Below are 21,539 nucleotides of genomic sequence, written 5' to 3'. Positions count from 1 at the left end.
AAACATTTATTTGCATTTTTCATTATAAGAAGTTTTATGTCAGAAAGACGTTACCTGTCTGCAACTGGTTTGGCAATGTTTTCAAATACCTCTTCTTGTTCAACAGTTTGATCAAACACCTTTAGGAACCTGGAAAAAAGGGAGAAGAACAAAGACAGTATGACACATTGGCAGAATACAACATTTAGCTTTCATTTATTTCACTACAATAACATACAGTAAGTATACATTATCTCAAAGATCCAGGGTTCAACACAATCACCCACAGCAGTACCAAGTAAGCACAGACAGCAAAGTATTTAATTTCCCAAGTGGACGAGGAGGAGTTTAGTCATTCTGTTTTCAAACGCAGCTCATCATGTTCTATCCCACAGAAAGATGTGGAGGAATCCGCCCAGGAAGATTGTTAAATGTGGAAATTGTATTTCTATAAGGGCACAAGGGAACCTCCAAGGGTTATAATAAGACTGTGTGGTTTTCAAAGGCTCTCAGTGTCCACTGCTGTCTGATTTCCTAACTGTGAATTTAGGGCTTGGAAGCGTGGCATGGGCCCTGCCCTTAGGGTATATAAGGCTGCAGCTCTCACCACCAGCGTTAGACAGATGTGTTGGCTCTGCACTGACAACTGCTGGATGAATTATTCATGGGAAAAGTTCTTATGAAACTCTGGTAGTGTAAATTCTGGTGGACAATACATTTTATTTTATGTTGTATGTTATTTTCAAACTCTACAGCTATAGTACACAACTCTAGCATAAGCTCTTAAGCTTAATCGTTAAAAAATAAAATAATCATACACATTGTTTTCGACTACTGCGTATAGTCTATATCTAATCCTTTTGATGTGTTCTTATTTAAATGTTGTTTGTCTGTGTATGAACAGAATCAACACATTCAAGCACAATTGAGTGCTGCTGACATGTTCGTGCAAATAATTAGTTATCATGTTTCCTTCAATTCTACAGTACTGTTAAACTGAATTTAAATTACAAAAATATGTTGATCATATATATTATGATTATTATTTGAATGATCTTTATTATATCACAAAGCTTTTGGCCTTTTAAACAAGTAAACACATACACACTGTAACAGTGGTGCTCCAACCTCTATAGACTTTCTATAGTACTTTTGGTACTCATTTCAGCCCTGCAGTGGTATGCCATTTAAGTGGATTGGTGGGGCATTATATGCTAATTAGAATCAACTGCCACACACTTTTAATTTACAAGGAAGAGGAAACATCATTGTCAGAGGACAGGTACAAATGATTCTTTAATCACACACCTCATGAATATGATATAGACTTTTCTCAAAGCCTTTCTGAAGAACATATTTAAGAAAAGAAGTGTAAGATATTTGTGAATGAGCCCTCTGATTTGAAGGAAATCATTACTATAATACTATAATGTGATCATTAGTTGGGATGCAACTATTGATTATGTTCATTAATGAATGGTCTGATTTCTTGTCAATATAAAAAAATGAATCGCTTGGTCAAAAAACAGTGTTTCAATGTCAGTCCAAAACCCCGCAATATTCATTTATATGATATAAAACAGAGAAAAGAAGGACATTGCTATAAAAAGGATGGAAAAAAAAGGATGAAACATTAGATTATACTTTTATTAACTAACTGTTTATCATACAGATGTCCATTTCTCTTCATCGATGATAACAGGATTAGTGAACTAATCGATGCGGTCTTCCGTCTAAAACCCCTCCAGTTTAAAATTTGATTTAGATTCATTTATTGGGAAACAAAGCAAATGGAAGGTTTTACGGATATTAATAAAAGAACCTGACACTCTACCTGAACTTGTAGCACTCCCTCTTGTTGTTGACAAAGCCATCAGCGAGGTCCCGGGGAACCAGGAACTCCAGAAAAGCACCTGTCTGCTCCTCATTGTCCACAGAGTACACCTGAGGGAGCCAGACGCAACATTAGAGACAGTGCAGTGGAAACAGGCTTATATTACTATCACAGCATGGGAGAGGGCTTTCTTTGGTTCGAATTCTAGAATAGACATAAAGGCATTCATCTATTCTTTTCAAAGGGTTGTCTCCTACAGCATATTCTCTGTGAATTGTTTGCCGTCATATTTATGGTACTATACATGCAGGCCAACTTAAACACAAAGACAATACATCATGTTTGGTTTGAAATATAAGTTTGGCCACTCGTGGTTTGGATAACGCAAGCGACAAAATGAAAAGATGGAGTTTATGAAGCATTTATCCTGTGGAAAGCAATAGAACGCAACGAGCAATCATGATCAGGCTAAACAAGCTCTGCAATTTTACCTCCGCTCACCGAAGCCTCAGGGGAGACCAGAACAGCTTCAGAACCATAAACCAATATAGATTGAGCTTTAGCAGAGGAGGACATTTAAAGTGAGGCTGGCTGGGTCAAACTAAACACCCCCTCCCTCGACATATGTTCTGGCATATGTTTCAGATGCAATTATACTGTAAGTCCCCAAGGATTCAGGAAAAAAATATAAGACCTAAATGATTGGATTGTTTTTTGTTGCCAGTCTGCCAGCAGTATCGCCTCCTGACCACCACTGCTCTGTTGACAGAACCCCAAACCCCAAGGAGGAAGCTGTGCTCATTTCATTTTGTAGGATATTGTCAGCTCAGGCTAAAGTGCCACAGAAACCCTCACAGTAATGTGATATTTGTGCTAAATCAGCTGTCATGCTCACACAAAAACCTGGATTTAAGGAAGAATAGCAAGCGTACTGCCTGCGGCAGCATACAGTCCGACGGACCAGGTAATGTTATGTTAACTGTCATTCACCTGAATGATTTATAGGGACACTTAATGGAAGGAAGCCATCATTAGTAATGCCATTAGCTAGTGCTTTTCCTGCTGTGACATGTCTGTTGTGAAAAAGTTATGTAGACATTGCAAACACAACTTTGGTAGACTGACTTTACTTATCGACAGGTGTGTGTTTAGCAGTTCAAACTGCTGTTTTTTGATGAAATGCCTAACTTTGAATATGTAACGTTATATGAAGAAATACCAGCGTGTTACGTATTTAGATAGGCCTTGTTAAGATAACGCCAACATTAGCTAGCTTAAATTGACATCCTGTCGAGTATTATGTAATCAACTTTGTTGTTAAGTTGTGTTTAAATGCTGTTGTACTTGCCAACTTACCGTTGTATTTTTCTTGGTAGGTTTAATGCGGCCATATATCTGTATCGTCTGTTTCACCATTTTGTTCCGCTAAAAAAATGAAATTATCGAGTGAGGTTGTTGTTTTTATACACATAGCTGGTTAGTTCGTTGGCTAGCTCTCATGTCGGCGTTGTGCTCTTTGTGGTTTGTAGCTGGTTGCTAGGTAACGGTGGTAACCTCCACTGACAAAGATCGTCTACGTTTGAAGATGATTCAACTGAGTAAAACAACCTTCCCTTTCATACTTCTCACTCTCTTTTTCACAAATGACTGATGTTGTGAGTCAGAGCCAGTTCAGATGTCGAGATTTGAGCTGTCTTAATAACTTTAAAGGGATTGTTAGATGGGTGAAAGTAAAACAAAGGATTCATAGCTTCTTCTCTGCACAGCAGGTGTTATGTTATTCGACAAAACAAAAGCTCAATCCATTTCAGTGACTCATCGGTGGGTTTATTGACCACATGTATGTAATATGCCCTGTAGGCACTCCCACATTATGCCAATGACAGTTACTCATGATGCAAATAGCTGCAACCACCATTGACAGATGGGACATTCATAGATCTATTAGAACACCATTTCTATGCTGTGATGCATTTTTCTATGTTGCATAAAACCTTTAATTAAAATGAATGTCTGTTTTTACTACTAAGTGAGGCCCACTCCCAAGCTGCACAGCAGGCTGTGTTGTCTACCAGGAATGCCGCATGGTTTCAGGGTGGCATCAGGAGAATGTATTATGTTTGTTCCAGTGAATTCCTTGGTGCCACAGAAAATTATTGCGTGGTTCCTTGTTTTCAATAGACTTGCGTGTGTACGTGCTTGTGTGTCTTGTTGTGCATTGTTATCATACATTGCTGCTTTCAGTGGGCAGTTTGTTTAAATGTGTATGTAATCATATACCAAGATTGCTGTGTGGCATTATATAGGAGTGTGGTTGCCTCTGTAGTATTTCTTAGACTGTTGTGTGTGTGTTTTATGGAGTTGGAAGAAAGAATGAGAAACCTAAGATTGTCTAAGCTTGCCTAAGCTACCAAATTTAAAAACTTATCAAACTGAAAGATATCATTTATTTTTGCCATATTATGATAAAGGAAAACAAAAGCTGATTCATCTTTTTATGACGTCAGGACTATTAAAACAACTTGCAAACCATGTTGATACTCATCAGTTCGCATACCCGTTATTACCAGATACACGTCAAGATAAATATGCTGCAGGTCATTATGTTAAATTAACCCAGAGAATAAAACTACGTGGTAAAAGCTGTGTGTTCATGTTCACCGACTATTCAAGCTACAACTGGCAGCACCTTGTAGCCAAAAGCAAAGGAAGGGTATAGTGTCACGTAATCAAAATTTGGAAGCAGATACTTTTGTATTTAATTGACTAGGTGATTATCCTCACACGAAACTCTCATGAATGCTTGTCCCTGTTTAAGTAGTCCTTGAGTAATGTGTGGAATTGTTTATATATGTAATACAGATGTTTGAACAAGGAGAAGAAGGTACTAGGCCTCTGTTTTAAAGTGTTTTGATTTTTTCATAAAGTAGTTTTTATAAAACCTTTAACAACTCAATGTGTATAATACATTATAAACATACCTTTAACTAACCATAATCACTATAAGCCTGGTAATCATATTTGAGGTACTCATTATTGCCAGTCACTCACTCACATCTTTGGTTTGCAAAAATCCCAGTGTAAAAAATGTGTTATACATTATGATCTTTATTAAATGCATTATTATCACTGTTATATTGCATTCTTAATGTGATTATAATGTTACTCTAGTCATTATTTGCTTTAACTAATCTATTTAACAAAATGTTGAAGCTTTTTGTGTTTTCACATCACTTACAGCACACAGGGGCCTTTAAGAACAACACATATGCACATTATTATGCAATATAACATTGATTTTAATGCATTACAACTTGGAAAATTACACTATCCTTGCAACAGAAAATGAAGAGAATGTTCAGCAACTATTTGATAGTATGATACTTGATAGTTGTTAAACATCATACAAAATATTTGGAGTGCATATTACTATAGTTATACAGCTATATAAACAGATTATGACAAATGTAGTATGTTAGTGATGCATTACAGACAGGGACATCATAGAAAGTGTTACCAGAATAGGTTGTAAAATGTACTTTATTCATCAAAGGTTTTCATTCTAAAACCTTTGCCTTTCTTTACATAAAGTACCATCTCCACAGTATTAACCACATGCGTAGATTTTATTGCATTTGTTGACACTTGTATTACATCTGGAATATTGCACAGTGGTGTTAGTAAGAATACCACATGTCAACATACAATCATCTTTTCCCAAACATGTAGATTATATCAAATGATAACTATACAAAGTGCAGTCTTTTCAAGAATGCCAAATGAGTTCCAAAAAAATAAGCAGCCACGTCCACTTTCTACAAAACAATTATACTGTGTACTTAAGTGTGTTTCCTTGACAGAAAGTGAATGCCGTAAACACCAACCAGGGGCCGGACCGGGCTTGTTAGGGAGCTGTGATTTTTTTTTTCTTTTAATATCCTGTTTTGGTCCATGTGTTGTCTTTAGCTATAGCTGACATAACTGTGGTTTCACCCCAGAGGAGGCAACCGTCTGTTCTACATGAGTCCGACGCACAAAAACTTACTTTAAATCTGGATGCAAGACCTTTTTACTCTGAGCAAATAAGTGGCACTTTTTCTGCTCAAAGTTTTGCATGCGTGCAAACTGCTCTAAATTCTTTCCTTTAGGTGGAGAGAAGTAATTACAAGTAATTTTCTCACAAATGATTTCCCATAATTCTGACACTTTGTTCCTCTTTAATCTTTCCTAATTCCTGTGTCAGGTTCACAAGGTCAAGTGATAACAAAAGGTAAGTGTCATACTGGGACAGTCACCATAGATGATGATTTAACATGTGCAAGAAATGTGCAAGCATGCATGCACTCACTCACACTTCATCAACTCTGAAAAGAGTGAGCTACAGTAAAGACTTTGGATACAGATAAAGGCTGAAGCTTGAAACTTGTAGAACCTTAAAGGCAAAAACAACTTGTGCTTCAGTGGCAGAAACGAAAACCAGTTTTTTTAGTCATCTTTGCCAGCATTCGACACCTTTGTCTCTCAGCGCCGGTCTGGCAGTTAATCAAAAAGGTGTGCTCAGTGTCAGAGGATCTTCAGCCCACCTTTGAGTGTGTGCACCAATCTCCAGACAGACTGCTTGGTTTAATTTGTGGTTGTGATGTTTGCAAGATGACCTGCTACCTACTTCAACACAGGACCAAAAGTGCTGCAGTGTGCCAAAGTTTACTTGTGTCTTGCAGTGAAGATCTGAAAATGACCCCAAATTGAAAACAACTTTGTTATTTCTGTACAGAAGTCACACATGTTACCATCACATTACCCAGTCATTCTTGAATAACAATCAAAACACCTTTATTATCTTCTTCATGAAAGCACTGAGGTGGGTCAAACACTAACTTGCCACTACATGCTTACAGCAGCAACAGTAGCCTGCCATCCAAGCATAAGTCATTTATATGAGTTTTTGATGTCTCTCTGCATACCATTCCTGTGTGCGATCCAAAGTTTACATGCATGCGTGCCTACCAAGCTGTAAACACTGCACCCTCCGCAACTCCAGGCTAATCAATCCCTTAGTAAAGCATCTTGGCGATGCTTTCATGGTTTAGATCTGGCTTGGCCATTATTACAGAGTAGGGGAAGATGATTCTTCAGTTAAGTAGCTGCCTCTCAGTGGCTTAGTGGTTTTGGTTAGATAGATTCCATAGCATGATGTGTGTGTGTGTGTGTGTGTGTGTGTGTGTGTGTGTGTGTGTGTGTGTGTGTGTGTGTGTGTGTGTGTGTGTGTGTGTGTGTGTGTGTGTGTGTGTGTGTGTGTGTGTGTGTGTGTGTGTGTGTGTGTGTGTGTGTGTGTGTGTGTGTGTGTGTGTGTGTCGTCCCATTTCTGTCTGAGGGTGGCCACAGAGGCTTAGTGGTAGAATACCAAGATGCTTCTTTAACCAAAGGGACGATTAAAGACAAGCTTCTGCTTCTATGGTACCTTGCTTATACTGTAAGCCACCAAGTGACAGACGCTCACATGGCACATGCACATACATTGCTTACATTCACAATGATGGATGTAAGCAATGGGAACATGGTCACCACGGTTTATTGCTAAAAAACATTCAAAGGATGCATAACCCCACCTTTGGTCATATTCTTACTATTTCAACTGCATGGGGGATGCTTGCAGTAACATCTGCATAAACCACATTCACCACATGTTTTGAATGTTATCAGGCCATTGAATGGTAGTCATCATAGACTAATCATAGACTGTGTTAGAAGTTGACGTATGTCACCAATGGTTTGTGGACTATGAGTTTGAAGACCAGAGTTTGTCATTTTGGCTGTTACCATGAGGATTTTGGGAGGTTGGCATATTGTTTTTTGGTGTAACTATCTTGGTTTCTTTAAACCAGAAGTGCCTTGAGGTGCTGCAGCTAAAGGCAACCGATTGATAAACAAAACATGTTTTGAGACAAAAAATGTATCATCAACTGACAACACTGTCTTCTACACAATCAAAAAGACTGCAAATTTAAGCCAACTCTGCATTGGCTTCACTTTTCAGATCCAAAGGTTGACATCTGACCAATATGATTCAGAAGGAGCCGACTGCACCTACCAGTAGGCAAGATTCCTATCCAAAGTCATGAACAGATTGCAGTTACTTAGGTTTCACATTCAGTTCATTTTGGTTTAGGTGCATAACATATGTGGCTAGGCTCAGGAAAAAAACACAATGTGAATCGTTACTTACTTTACTTTACTGCGTAGGCTACATTAGTTTAAGACAAATCTAGCTTGATGGTTTCCTGGGGTTAAATGTCATGTGCTTATTTGACCCTCTCTTATAATACTTACAACATACACAGCAACCATGTGTAAAGACTATGGTGATCTGATGTATATGAATGCACCTGCCAACTACCTGAGCAAACTAGATGTATCATAGTGCTCTGAGATTTGTCACAAATTGTAAAGCACTTACTCATCAATGTACACTGTATACCAAGGCAGGTTTACCATCACTCACTGTACGGAGGCTCAGTCACTGGTACACTTTTATCTATACAGCTATGTTGGGCAAACTCCCGTATTATATCTGTTCGTTGATAAAGCAGAAAGTTGCAAGCAGCTATTGTCTGCGATTGCAGGATATAGTCTTGTTAGATGTGCCAAGAGTAAGGACTCTAAGACAGCTTTTATGTGTGCAGCTCCACTTGCTTGGAACAGTCTACAGGCAAAATTGAAATTGAGCATTTTTATTTCTCTGAATGTATTTAAGGCACGTCTAAATGAAATGCTTTCTGACACTCTGGGTATTTGTAAATGTTGATACTGTATTTAAATATGATATCCTCTGTTGTTTGTTTGTATGTTGTTTTTATGTTTCATGTGGAACTAAATGATGCAGGTCTCCCTTGTAAATGAGATCGATGATCTCAAGGGACCAATCTGTCTAAATAAAGGTTTGAAATGAAATGAAATGAAATAAAAGATAAAAATGGCACCATCCAAAGCGTGATGCAAAGCTATATTGAGTCAGCCTGAGAAAGGTTAATTTTTTTACACCAGTGCATTTGTAGAGTGACTGAGTGCTGGAGTCAGGGTAGGAATGACTGCAGGAGAGTTATTAACTGTTACGGTGGCTGTGGTGAAAGGAGGGCAGCCCATGCAGTGACCTATGCATGTAAGCTAGTGGGTAGCATGTATGTAACCTATTTTTACCAATGGTCTAAAAAGTGTTTAACATAAGAGTTACAGTGCCCACAGTTTGCAATCATGCAAGTTTGTGCAAGGACTTTCAGATTGTTGGAACAGTATATATATTATTTAAAAATACATTTAATTTCTGTTATAGCCAGAAGTAGCGCTAACCAACGTGCTGAATGTGTATCTCAGTCGGTCCCCAGCTGTAGAGTCCATGCTATTTCAAGTCTGGGGTTTCAAACTCTCCTGCCTTTGCCTCCAGGGCACAGCTTTCTGGTCAGTAGTTGTGTCCAAGGGAATTCTTTAGGGCTTTGGTTATGTGTTATTCTCTGAGGCTTCTGCCCTCCGTTATGCTAGCTAGACCCAGGCATATCAAACTTCAGCCTGCATTCCTGAAATACTGTATATGAATTTCCCATCGTTTTTTTTTGTTGCATTAATCGGCATGTTTGTTTTTCAGTATGATGAACAGTCAAGGAAATGGGAGAGCTTTTACATTTGTTTTAGAATGTTTTGCTGTGCTGTGTGTGCTGAACTTTAAATTTGTTTCACTGCAGGCAGAATATCATATACTCTCCGTGTTACGATCTCAGGCACGTAGTATGTAGGACCCAAATGCAAGACCCGGGAGACAGAGGTAAAGTATTTGTTGGATACTTTATTTTCCAAAACATCAAACAAAAAGAAAACGCTCACGCTGTGAGGAATCAAAAACCAAAGAGTTCCAAGAGCATAGACCTTACGTGACAACAAACCAGACGAACTGACACTGAACAATGGGAGACAGGGGAATTTAAACACAGGGTAACAAGGCACAGGTGGGAACAATCAGGGGCGGGGCTGACACTGATGGGCACAGGAGACACACGAGGAGTGACAGGTGAAAACAATCAGGGAATTAGACACACCAGGGAACTAACGACAGACATGAAAAACACAGGGAAAAGGACCAGACAATAACCCAGGAGGAAAAACATGACCGCAAACACCCAAACCTAGACAGACAACACTAAAACCTGTGACATAAACCTGGGGGTGTGACACTCCATTAGACAATCCGGATGAAAGATACAAATTCAGGGTAGAAGGAGTACATCCTGCTCCTGAAATGACATTTCCGAGTTTGTCATTGTGTTACTTGGATACAAATGAACTAGGACTTTAATTTTAACACAGTATATTTGCTTTGCACTTCATAGTGACTAACTCGGCCTTTTTCCTTGTTTTCAAGGATTATCTTTAGTTATATTTCCTGCTGTCAGTAAATATTATGTTATCTCATAACTCTCTTTGTTGGCCTCCAGAACAGCTTGATAAATACTCATCAAAGCCATTCCAAAACTAATGGCGGCATGTGCAACCAATGCATTTGCCTGGAAAAAACGGATGCATACCTTCTCCTTTTATAGCCACTCTCTTGCTTGGCTATTTGAGCGTGAGGGGATATTTTAGGACAATGTTGCATAATGGACATTATGTCCAGAGTTTTCAGTGATTGCAGCACAGAAGATATCTCCGGTCTCTTACTTCAGACCCTTGGAATTCATATATTGCGCCATGTGTGTAAATAACCATGTAAATAACATGTTGTCATTTTTGTCTTCTTTCTCAATTTCTCTGTCTTTCTCTGATTCCCTCACAAGTATAGATGCAAGGATATTCATCAAACAATTGTTTGTTGACTTATCTATTAGAATGATTCTTTTGAAAGAGAATCATGCAAAAGTGGAACTTTAAATCCTGTGTTTATTAGCCCATTAGTTTGACATAACATACAAAAGTTAAATTATATTATTATTGGCAAGGGTAAAAAAAAATGTTTGTCCATTCCTTGCATATCAATACATTTAGAAGTTTATTAAACATCACTTTATTTTTGAAAGGATGTATTGCGAGAATAAATGTTTTTGTCTTAAAGGAGGTTTAGTGTGGAGTTTAAAATAATTGCCTATTGTTTTCCGTAGAGACGTTAATCCATGAAACTAATTCATAGGAATAAGCATTTCTTTTTGACTCCCTCTTAAACAAAAAAGAATATCTTTATAATTGTCTTCTTTTGTTTTGTGGTAACTTTAAAGCACTGAGAAATTATTAATGGACAAATACAATCTTTGTCAAATGAGACCAAAACAGCTATTTGAGTAAGAGGGTGTAACCCCACATAAAAGTGAATGCAAGCACACACACACTCAAACACACACACTCTGAAATACACGCACACACCAGTGTTGTTGTTTGTCCTGTAGCTTTTCTACACTTCATACACTACACGCTTGTCAAATGCCCCTCCATTCCTTCTCCTCCCTCCTCTACTCCCTTCCATCCGCTCCATCCCTCCACCCCAGCTGCATGTGGTCAGGAGTTTGGACAGTGAGTGGGGACATGTCTGGGCGGTCCTGCTGGCCAGGCGGTGCTTGGCGGTGGGGAAAGTGGGGTGGATTAGGCCTTCCCTCCATGGGTCTGAAAGGATCGAAGCAAACCACTCTAACTGCGCAGTATAAATAGAAATAACTTGGGTTTGAGAGAGCCCACATATTTTCTTCTCAACTGTCAAGCAGATAGAAGTATGAAAGTCAGAGAGAATGTGTAGGCTATGCAATAAAAACACAAGTAATGTTATTGAAAAGTGGAATTTTCTTGTGAACTTTAGGTAGCAGGAGAGTACAGTAATCGAAAGAAAATAAATGGATATGAAACAAGAGACAGGGTTGATAGAGGACTAGAGGAATATTTGCAGCTGGAATTACAAACTGAAGAACTGCAATGTATTGGAAATGTTGGCAAGAACGCCACAGTAAATCAATTTTCTCCACCTTTTCCTCCGCTATTGTTATGCCCCTAATATGGGGAAAATATAAGACAAAGGAAACAGAGACGATGTTAGCTTGCTTCAAGTCTTATGTATTATGCCCGCCAACAACATGGTACACATAGCACGCTGTATAATACAGAACATGGATTCTTGATATAAAACAACCACTAACAATGCGCGTACTGCAAACATACATCCAATTTAACACACAAGATGTCACTTTTTAAATGCACAGTACAAACATACATATCCAAATTAACACCCAAACTCCCCTTCTTGGAGCTAAACTACACTATCATGGCTAGCTGCGCTAGCATAGCTAACGGCGCTCGCAAAGCTAGCATACACAGCTACAACAATTACAGAACCTAGAGAAACCCTCCAAAAATACCTCTAACAACTATCACTATTCACATTAATATTATACACAGTCAGTCTACATATATAACGTTTCTCACGGATGAACTCACCTAATATGGGGAAAATATAAGACAAAGGAAACAGAGACGATGTTAGCTTGCTTCAAGTCTTATGTATTATGCACCCGCGGCAAGCAACACGCGCCCTCTGCTGGACAGACCCGGAAGGTCATCAACCATGACTTATATCTATTACACACTCCCCTTCAAAACAGATGTCGTCCCGACATTCTAATCCACAATATTATGCCTACATGTCAGCAACATCTATAACATTTATTAAACACATACCACGCTCACTGTTCAGTCTGGCAAAAGTGCACACACTCAATTTACACATTTAAGCCCTTGGCTTAGTAGAAAGTCCATCATTGTATGACAAACATATGTTCACAAGCTCTCCGTTTGTTTTTGTTTTTTACAGTCCCTGAATGTATGTTGTGTGTGTGAGTGCTCTACTTCTTGCTGCATATGTGGCCAGAAGAAACGGTCTCGAATATGCATTATTTCAGGCTAAACATGTTTAGTACATTTAACTATAAAGTGCAATGTTACAGTCTGGAACTCTTTTCATACATTTGTTTTTGACCTCCTTTGTCACACATAGTTTCAACATAGTCCGTTGCTACCTTGTTAACAGTTCTGCCTGTGCAGCATGTCCAAGTGAACTACACTCCTTTAAAACAGGTGAGTGAGATATGATTGACTGTAACAGTGTCATGTAATGATATATTGTGTGAAAACACAGCCCATAAATGTATCTCATGTCAACAATCACTTTGAATGTGACCTCTGCCGTCCATTTTCCTTTTTATGTGTTCTTTGAGTGTAATGTATGTGCATTTACTCAGTTCAATGGTGTGCAATGTCACTACCCTCATATCCATAGTACTGCTGAAAGTGGTATGGCGGTACAGTGTGTGTCCATGGCACCTTTAAGTTTGTATGCAGAGGTGTTGCTTTTATGTTGTAGCAGGCTGGTGAGCCAAGCCTATCATATGTGAAGACCTTTGGTCGTCTGCATTGTCGTCGATGCCCTTGAAGCTCCTTACTACTGGGGTCACTTTGAGCAGGTGATGGGACAGCATTCTCCACAGGTAGATCCTCAACGTAGCTGTCATTCTCCACAGGTAGATCCTCAACGCAGCTGTTTTCAACGTAGCTGTCATTCTCCACAGGTAGATCCTCAACATAGCTGTCCTCAACGTAGCTGTCCTCCCCCTCCGGCAAGTACCCAACTTCGTGTGCCATTTCTTGTTCTTTCTCTGGCTCAGCTGACAGGTTTTCCTCAGAGTGTATGCATTCAAGCTCCACAGGTGTACTAGTGCACGCAGGATTCACTGTCTCAGGTGGGCATGGATTTGATTGCTGCTTAAGTGGTGCTAGATAATACTCATCATCCTCTTCCTCCTCCCCTGTTTGCTCCGCTTCCTCATTTCTCTCCACACTCTTTCTCTTTGCACGTGGCTGTACTTGAGTTTCCAGCGGCAGGTTGTCACATGGCAGGAGAAGATTACGATGTAAAACCCTTGATCTCCCTGTCCCTCTCTCAGGTCTGAGTTCATAAACAGGGATATCTTGACTCACTTGACGCACAACTGTGTGAATAGCATCTTCCCAGTGATTTCTCAGTTTGCCAGGACCACCGCGAGGTGTCATGTTCCTTATTAATACACGATCACCAGGCTGTAATACTGAGCTTCTCACCTTACTGCCATAATGTGTCTTGCTTCTCATAGCAGCTTTGTGAGCATTTTCTCTTGTGATCTCGTATGCCTCCTCCATGCCCTGCCTCCACTTTTCCATGTAACGAGGATGATTACTGTCCCCTTGCTCCACGGTCAAGTCGAACAGCATATCAACTGGCAACCGTGGAGAGCGTCCGTACAACAGGTTGAAGGGTGAGAAACCTGTTACATCACTACGAGTACAGTTGTAGGAGTAAATCAGTTTATTTAGTGAGTCTTTCCAGTTAGTCTTTTGTCTCTCTGTGAGGGTCTTTAACATCTGGAGTAATGTTCGGTTAAACCGCTCGACCTGTCCGTTTCCTTGTGGGTGGTAGGGAGTGGTTCTCGACCCAGCAACTCCACAGTACTTTTTCAATTGTGTGAACAATTGGTTTTCAAATTCACCACCCTGATCATGGTGTATTCTTGTCGGAAAGCCGAATCTCAGCACATAGTCGTTAAAGATTTTTTCTGCAACTGTTTTTCCTGATTTGGAAGTCGTGGCGTAGGCCTGGGCAAAACGTGTAAAGTGGTCAACAATTACAAGAATATATTCATAACCACCCTTACATTTGTCAAGGTGCAAGAAATCAATTGAGACAAGCTCAAACGGTTGAGTGGTGACAATGTTCGTCAGTGGCGCTCTTGTCTGACGGCTTGGTTTCTTGTGCTTGAGGCACACACATCTCCTCATGACATAATCTTCGATTTCTCGTTGCATGTAGGGCCAGTAAAACCGGTCCCGTACCAAAGATGTAGTCCTGTCTGCACCTTGATGGCCCATTTCATCATGGAGCTCCTTTAATACTGTACTTTTGTGCTTTTCTGGAAGCACAAGCTGTGTTCTGTTTGAAGTTTTCCTGTACAACACTCCACTCTCATTCATCTCCAACTTGTCCCACTCTCTTAGCAGACATAAGATTTGTGAACTGAGTTGTTTGAGTTCTGAGCCTGATGGCTTCTTTTCTGCCAGCTTGTACTGAATCACTGCTCCAACATTGGGATCATTTCTTTGGTCATGTTTGATCTGTCCTATTGTCAATGGAATGATGGATGCGTCTACAGTTAATGCTGCACAACTTAATGAGACACCCATGGACCATGACACACTGGATTCATCCTGGTTCTCCACTGCTTGTGTAGCTGCTCCAATCACATCATATGACATTTCCTCTGTACACTCATCCATGAATACTTCCACGTCCAAAGGCATTCTGGACAGACTGTCAGCATCAATGTTTTCCTTACCAGGACGGTATTTAATTATGAAATGGAAGTCTGCCAGTTCTGCTACCCATCGACAACCTGTTGCATTCAGTTTGGCAGTGGACAGTACATATGTAAGTGGGTTATTGTCACTGTAGACGGTGAAGAATGGTGCATAGTATAGGTAATCACGGAATTTTTCTGTGATTGCCCATTTGAGGGCAAGAAACTCTAATTTGCCTGAGTGTAGATTGTAATTTTTCTCTGCTGTTGTTAAAGTACGTGAACCATAAGCAATCACACGAAGCTTTCCATTTTGCTTTTGGTACAATACTGCCCCCAATCCCTGGTTGGAAGCATCGGTATGGAGGACAAATGGCTGTGAAAACTCTGGGAAACCTAGAACAGGAGGCTGCGAGAGACAGTCTATCAACTGTTCCAATATTAACTGATGCATGTCAGTCCATTTGATGGGTGTGTTGGATGAAACTCCTCTACTGTTTCTTTTTGTTTTCGTTTTTTTCAGCATTTCAGTTTCTGTAGGTGCTTTAAGCAGGTCATACAAGGGACAGGCAATACGTGAAAAATCTTTGATATACTGCCTGTAATAACTTAATAGTCCCATTATTGCTCTTAACTCACCGATAGTTCCTGGGTGTTTGTTTTTCAGGGCCGTTACTGCAGCAGTATCGGCAGGGTCCACTCTATTTCCCTCAGCAGACACAATTCTTCCAAGGTAACGTACTTGTGTTTTAAACAGGTCACACTTTCTGGGCTTTAGTTTTATCCCATGCTCCCTCAGCCGTTGCAGCACCCTTCTGACAGCATTGATATGATCCTCAAATGTCCTGCTAAACACAAGAACATCATCAAGATATGGCACACATATTTCATCCCTTAAGCCCTCCAAGCACTCTTCCATGCAGCGCTGGAATGCTGCAGGGGCATTCATGAGTCCAAACGGGATTCGTACCCACTCATAAAGGCCCCAGGGGGTCACAAAGGCTGTTAGGTGTCTACTGTCTTTGGCCATGAAACCCTGGTGGTATGCCTTACCCTGGTCCAGCAGTGAAAAGAGTGTGTTTCCTCCCAGGTTATCCATAATGTCCTGTACTCTGGGGATGGGATGGCGATCTGAGTGGGTTTTCCTGTTGAGCTCCCTGTAGTCAATACATAAACGTAGAGTTCCGTCCTTTTTTCTTACGCAGACGATTGGAGAGGAGTAGGAAGACATGGACTTTTCAACCCACCCTTGTGCTATCAAGTCCAGTAAGTAATCTTTCATCTCCTTGTATAAGGGTTTTGGAACAGAGCGGTAGGCTCTTGACACTGGCTCAGCATCTTGTAGTGAAATCTTCATTTGCAAGTTTTCCACACAGCCTATGTCGTCATCAGACTTGGAAAATGAGTCTGATTCTTCTCTTAGCATCTGACTGACTATTTGTCTCTGGTGTTCATCAAGGTGAGTCAAATCCACAGGAGGATCCCACTGCTCATGTACAGGGGGGCTTTCACTGGAGATCTGGGCGTTGACATGGTGGATTGATGCAGCAGGTTTTTGGTCTGTTTTAAATATGTTTGCAGGATATACTGATCTGACTGACTGTACAGTTCCAATAATAGTTCTTGCTGCCATCGTAATGTCATGATTTGTTGTGTTTTGCACACTAACAATAATTCTTGGGACTGTATCTGCCTTCACGGACACAAGAGTATCACAAAACTCTAATCCTTCAGGCCATTGTGGGTTCTCATTTGGCTCAAAAACCAGAGTTTTATCCTCTTTGAAAAATGGAGCCTGTACTCGACACTCGAGTTGAATGGAGTTACGTTTAGGCACACTAACTCTCTCATTTGCTGTTCTTACGTTATAGTCACATGTCTGTCCTACACTCACAGCATTAATAAAGGCTTTTGCTTTGTTTTTTCGAAGATGAGGAAAGGCAATTTTTACTGCCTGTACAAGCTTCTCTTTATCCCCATGTCTTTTCTGGCCTGGCTGACTGGCTATCACAAGGTGCTCAATGACATTAAAGCCAATAATGGGACACTGCTGTTGGTTACCTTTTAGCACTAGCATGGGTATTAGCAACTCGGTATCACTTGCAGTAAGTTTAAAGGACACTTCAAGCCAACCAACATATGGCATTTCTGTACCATTGGCCGCTTCAATTTGTAAAGAGTCTATAGGGTCAATTAGCTCTGCTACATCTCTTAGCGGTACATCAGTTAGATGGCTTTCTTTCCATACCTCATCTATAGCACAAATTTGTGAGCCTGTATCCCAGAGGGCCTGAGTTTTCTGTTCGTGTAGGAAACACCTGATGAGGCACTTTTTCCCTACTAACTCTCTCACAGTAGCTGTTTTTTCTTTTGCAATATTTTGTTTGTGCTTGGATTTGTCATGTGACTGTGTCGCTTTCTTAATACCTGAACATGTGTATGTCTTACAATGCCTTTTGTGTGCAGGCCAATGGTTCTCCTGACATTCTTTAGAACAATACAGTGTAATTTTGCAAGTTGAACAGTATTGTAGTTCCCTACTCTTTTTCTCTTCATTGCAATTTGCACAAGATTGGGACTTATAGTGGCCGGTTGCTGCATGTCCCATGGGAGCAACCCCTCTTAGTTTAAAGGGCTCTGCCTAGTGGGTCCCTCTACCCTCTGTGCCTTACAACCTGCTCTGAAATGTTCACTGCTTCCACACCTAAAGCAATGCTGACAGTACTCTTCGCCTGCATGAGTACAGGAAACACACCTAGGTCGGGGGCGTGGTGCTGGGTAGTATCGCTGCGGTGCATACCCTTGTTGAAACTGAGCCGTTTCTCTTACTCGTGCCGGGTGGAATGCCGGTCGGTACTCCTGCACTGCTGCTGGTGGCTGCTGGTGGTACACGCTGTTGGCATTGAATTCAGCCCTATAGGGAGAGGGTTGTTGGGGTGAAAACACAGGATAAGGGGCGGAAATATTAGCTGGTTCTCTGCTTGGTGAGGGATGCTGTGGGGGTGCAGATGTGGCCGTTTGGATCGTTTCTCTGATTTGGGAGACCTCAGCTCTCAGGGCTTGCAACAGCACCATGTCAGAGCGCATTCCTTTGATTTCTGACAGCAGATCAGTGGGCAGAGTAACTGTGTTTTGCTGGCTGGTGCTTTTCATTTCCACCGGAACTTCAGTGGACTTGACTGTATTCACATTTGTTACTCGTGATGGGGCAGCAAGTTTCTTTTTATCCTGTCTCTCTTTTTCATTGGTGTACGCAATGTTCACTTTCTCCAGCAGCAGCTCATCCGAAGTACTTATCTGCATGAGGAGAGGCTGCAGGTCACTTTTAATATTGTCATTCTGTAGACCAGTCAGGACAGTATGCATGAAGAGACTCTGGACTAGTGCTGGGTCATATTTTAGGTTTGACTCGGCTTCTTGAGAAGCAAACAGGATTTTCTGTCTCATGTCCATAGTTCTAATCAGGAAGTTTTGAGGCGTTTCTTTACTACTCTGAACCTCAGAGGTGAGTTGTTTGTATAACTCTGTGGCACCTTTCTCCTGGTAATGAGACCTGAGAATTCGGCGAAGGGCAGGCAGTGTAAGGTTTTCCTTCCCTTCAAGGTAACTCCGTAACTGCAGGCCTGGTGTGATGGCACGGATTACAGCATCAATGATCTCTGACTCTGGGTAGCCCTTACTAAAGCCATTTTCAATTTGTCTGGCCAGACTAGAAAATGTGAGCCTATCCTTTTGTCCTGGCTCGCCTATTTGGCCTGCGATCTTAAGATCTTTGCGCCACATAGAACTACTGGGGAGTACTTGGGCCAGATTTCTTTCTGGGGGGCTGAACCCGGCAGGGTGGTTCATGCTTGTGTTCATTAGGTCATGCATTGCATTTTCTTTTTCTTGTAATGACAACCTTAGTGCCTCTACCTCCTTCTGGAGATCTTCCCTTTTGACACTGTCATGTACATTTGTTGTAATTTTGGCTTTGTCTATGATATCCTGCACATTAAGAAGTTCGGACATGCCTTCATCCTCTAGCTCGGCCATTTCTTCACGTTCATTATGCTCTGTGACATGAGAAATTAATTGACTGCGAGATTTACCAGTCACATGCACATTATCCGGTCCTGAAATCTCCAGTTCATTGCACACTTTAATCAGTTGTTCTACAGTCAGTGTATACAATGCACCTGTAATGTCCAGCTGCAGCTTCTCCAATTCAGCCTCCATTGTATCAGAGAAGTGGGCAGAAATAGCAAATGAGGGTTTATCTTACTTAATTAGGTTTTTTTGCTGCTCCCTAGTGGTGACTTTTCACACTTCAGGATGCAGGTTACCAACGTTGTCTGAAAACGACCTCGACTGCCTTTCCAAGCTCCTTTCTCCGATGACTGGGTTGTTTAAGGGGATGATTGATCAGAGGATTCCACTAACAACTCAGGGATGGTCCTCAAATCAAATCTCCCAGCAGCGCCTCCAAATGTTATGCCCCTAATATGGGGAAAATATAAGACAAAGGAAACAGAGACGATGTTAGCTTGCTTCAAGTCTTATGTATTATGCCCGCCAACAACATGGTACACATAGCACGCTGTATAATACAGAACATGGATTCTTGATATAAAACAACCACTAACAATGCGCGTACTGCAAACATACATCCAATTTAACACACAAGATGTCACTTTTTAAATGCACAGTACAAACATACATATCCAAATTAACACCCAAACTCCCCTTCTTGGAGCTAAACTACACTATCATGGCTAGCTGCGCTAGCATAGCTAACGGCGCTCGCAAAGCTAGCATACACAGCTACAACAATTACAGAACCTAGAGAAACCCTCCAAAAATACCTCTAACAACTATCACTATTCACATTAATATTATACACAGTCAGTCTACATATATAACGTTTCTCACGGATGAACTCACCTAATATGGGGAAAATATAAGACAAAGGAAACAGAGACGATGTTAGCTTGCTTCAAGTCTTATGTATTATGCACCCGCGGCAAGCAACACGCGCCCTCTGCTGGACAGACCCGGAAGGTCATCAACCATGACTTATATCTATTACACTATGACCGGCCAGAGCCAGCAACTTTCTGTCCAAATCCACTTCCCAAGACGTGCCAAGTGCAGGTGATGGTTCGGCACACGTACAGCGTTATTTAAGAATAGCGTGGAATGGTTCAGAGCTGAATGGGAATTTGACACTCTGTGGTAGTTACAATGAAATACCTTGCGGTTCTGAACCCTAACTGCCTTTGAAGTCCTATTCAGGACTGCATGTTGGGCTACTGTTGTTGCATGCCATTCCTCACACAATAAGCCGTGTTATGTCACTGTTACCCCTGGACAACCCCGTGATGTGTCGCACAAAATAAGTCCATCAAGGGTCACATCCACACCGCCAAAAGATTTCTGCTTTTGAAGAAGTGCAGAAAATTGCATGCATGGCCAAAACCACAAAATGGTCTTGAATGCTTTACCATGCAGTTCACATGCTTTGATACTAAATATTATTGCTTTGCACTATTGACCATGTGGTTACATAATGCTATGCATGCAAACAGTGTGACTCCAGCAGACATAATGTCTCATTGTATCATTTAGTGACTGTGGAATGAATAGGAATGGGGACAGTTCATTCAGGATATTCCCATAGCGACAATGAGTTTGCGTATTGATTGGTAGCAATGTGTCACTTTCAATCAGGCCTCACTGAGGAGATTAGAGCGTGTGTGTTAGAATGCTGCTTTATTTTGTTCTGTTTCTCAGCACTGCCCAGAGGGCAATGCAAATTCCATCTCTCGAAAATCAATATTTCTGCCAACATTGGTAAAGGCTTTGCAATGTTATTGCTTTTAAACACTCACAAACACACACATACACAATACGTCTGACCTTAAACTGAGGAGATAATAACTCCACTGCTTCACAGCCGAGAAAAAGACAAATGTAGAGCAACTTTGATGACAGCCAGGAAATGAAGGGAAAATAATCACACAAGGCAGAAATAGAACAGAGATTAATCTTATTAATTCTGAGATTCTACACCATAGTCATCACAATAAGAGATGAGGAAGGGAAACATATAAATAAATGCAGATTACTTTGCGTCATACCAGGATGAAAGCTAATGTAGAAATGTTGTTGGTGTAACTGAGCTGCACCATTCTTCTGTATTTCACCCTCCATCAGAGAGCTTACAGATAGAAACACAGAAGGGCTGGGGAACTGGGTACTTTATGTGTTGGTGGGTGTGTTGGGGTTTGTCATAGATTACATACATGAAGTCATCTTGACACAAACCATTGGTTGTGAACTTAGCTTAACAGCTAAGGTACAAGCTAACGCTAGCTTGATTAACAGGGTGCTTCCATAAT

At 40.8% G+C, this 21,539-nt stretch overlaps 2 protein-coding genes across 2 annotated transcripts in view; one reads left to right on the top strand and one right to left on the bottom strand.

Moving 5' to 3' along the window:
- The window catches only part of LOC307046432 (kinesin-like protein KIF6), a 73,370-nt gene extending 70,048 nt beyond the window's left edge, over positions 1-3,322 (bottom strand). The window contains exons 1-3 of the mRNA XM_079692826.1: positions 3,170-3,322; positions 1,814-1,923; positions 55-129 (exon numbers count right to left, since the gene is read on the bottom strand). Of these exons, the coding sequence (XP_079548952.1) occupies positions 55-129; positions 1,814-1,923; positions 3,170-3,229 (245 nt within the window). The 5' untranslated portion in view covers positions 3,230-3,322. The remainder of the gene's footprint in view (positions 1-54; positions 130-1,813; positions 1,924-3,169) is intronic.
- Positions 2,757-21,539, top strand: part of daam2 (dishevelled associated activator of morphogenesis 2) — a 132,987-nt gene continuing 114,204 nt past the window's right edge. The window contains exon 1 of the mRNA XM_079692999.1: positions 2,757-2,777. The gene's annotated coding sequence lies outside the window, so the exon portion shown is untranslated. The remainder of the gene's footprint in view (positions 2,778-21,539) is intronic.

Source organism: Notothenia rossii (genome assembly GCF_949606895.1).
Source record: "Notothenia rossii genome assembly, chromosome: 7".
NCBI classification, from domain to species: Eukaryota; Metazoa; Chordata; class Actinopteri; order Perciformes; family Nototheniidae; genus Notothenia; species Notothenia rossii.
Note: the sequence above shows the minus strand (reverse complement) of the source record. Positions and strands in the feature narration are given on the sequence as shown.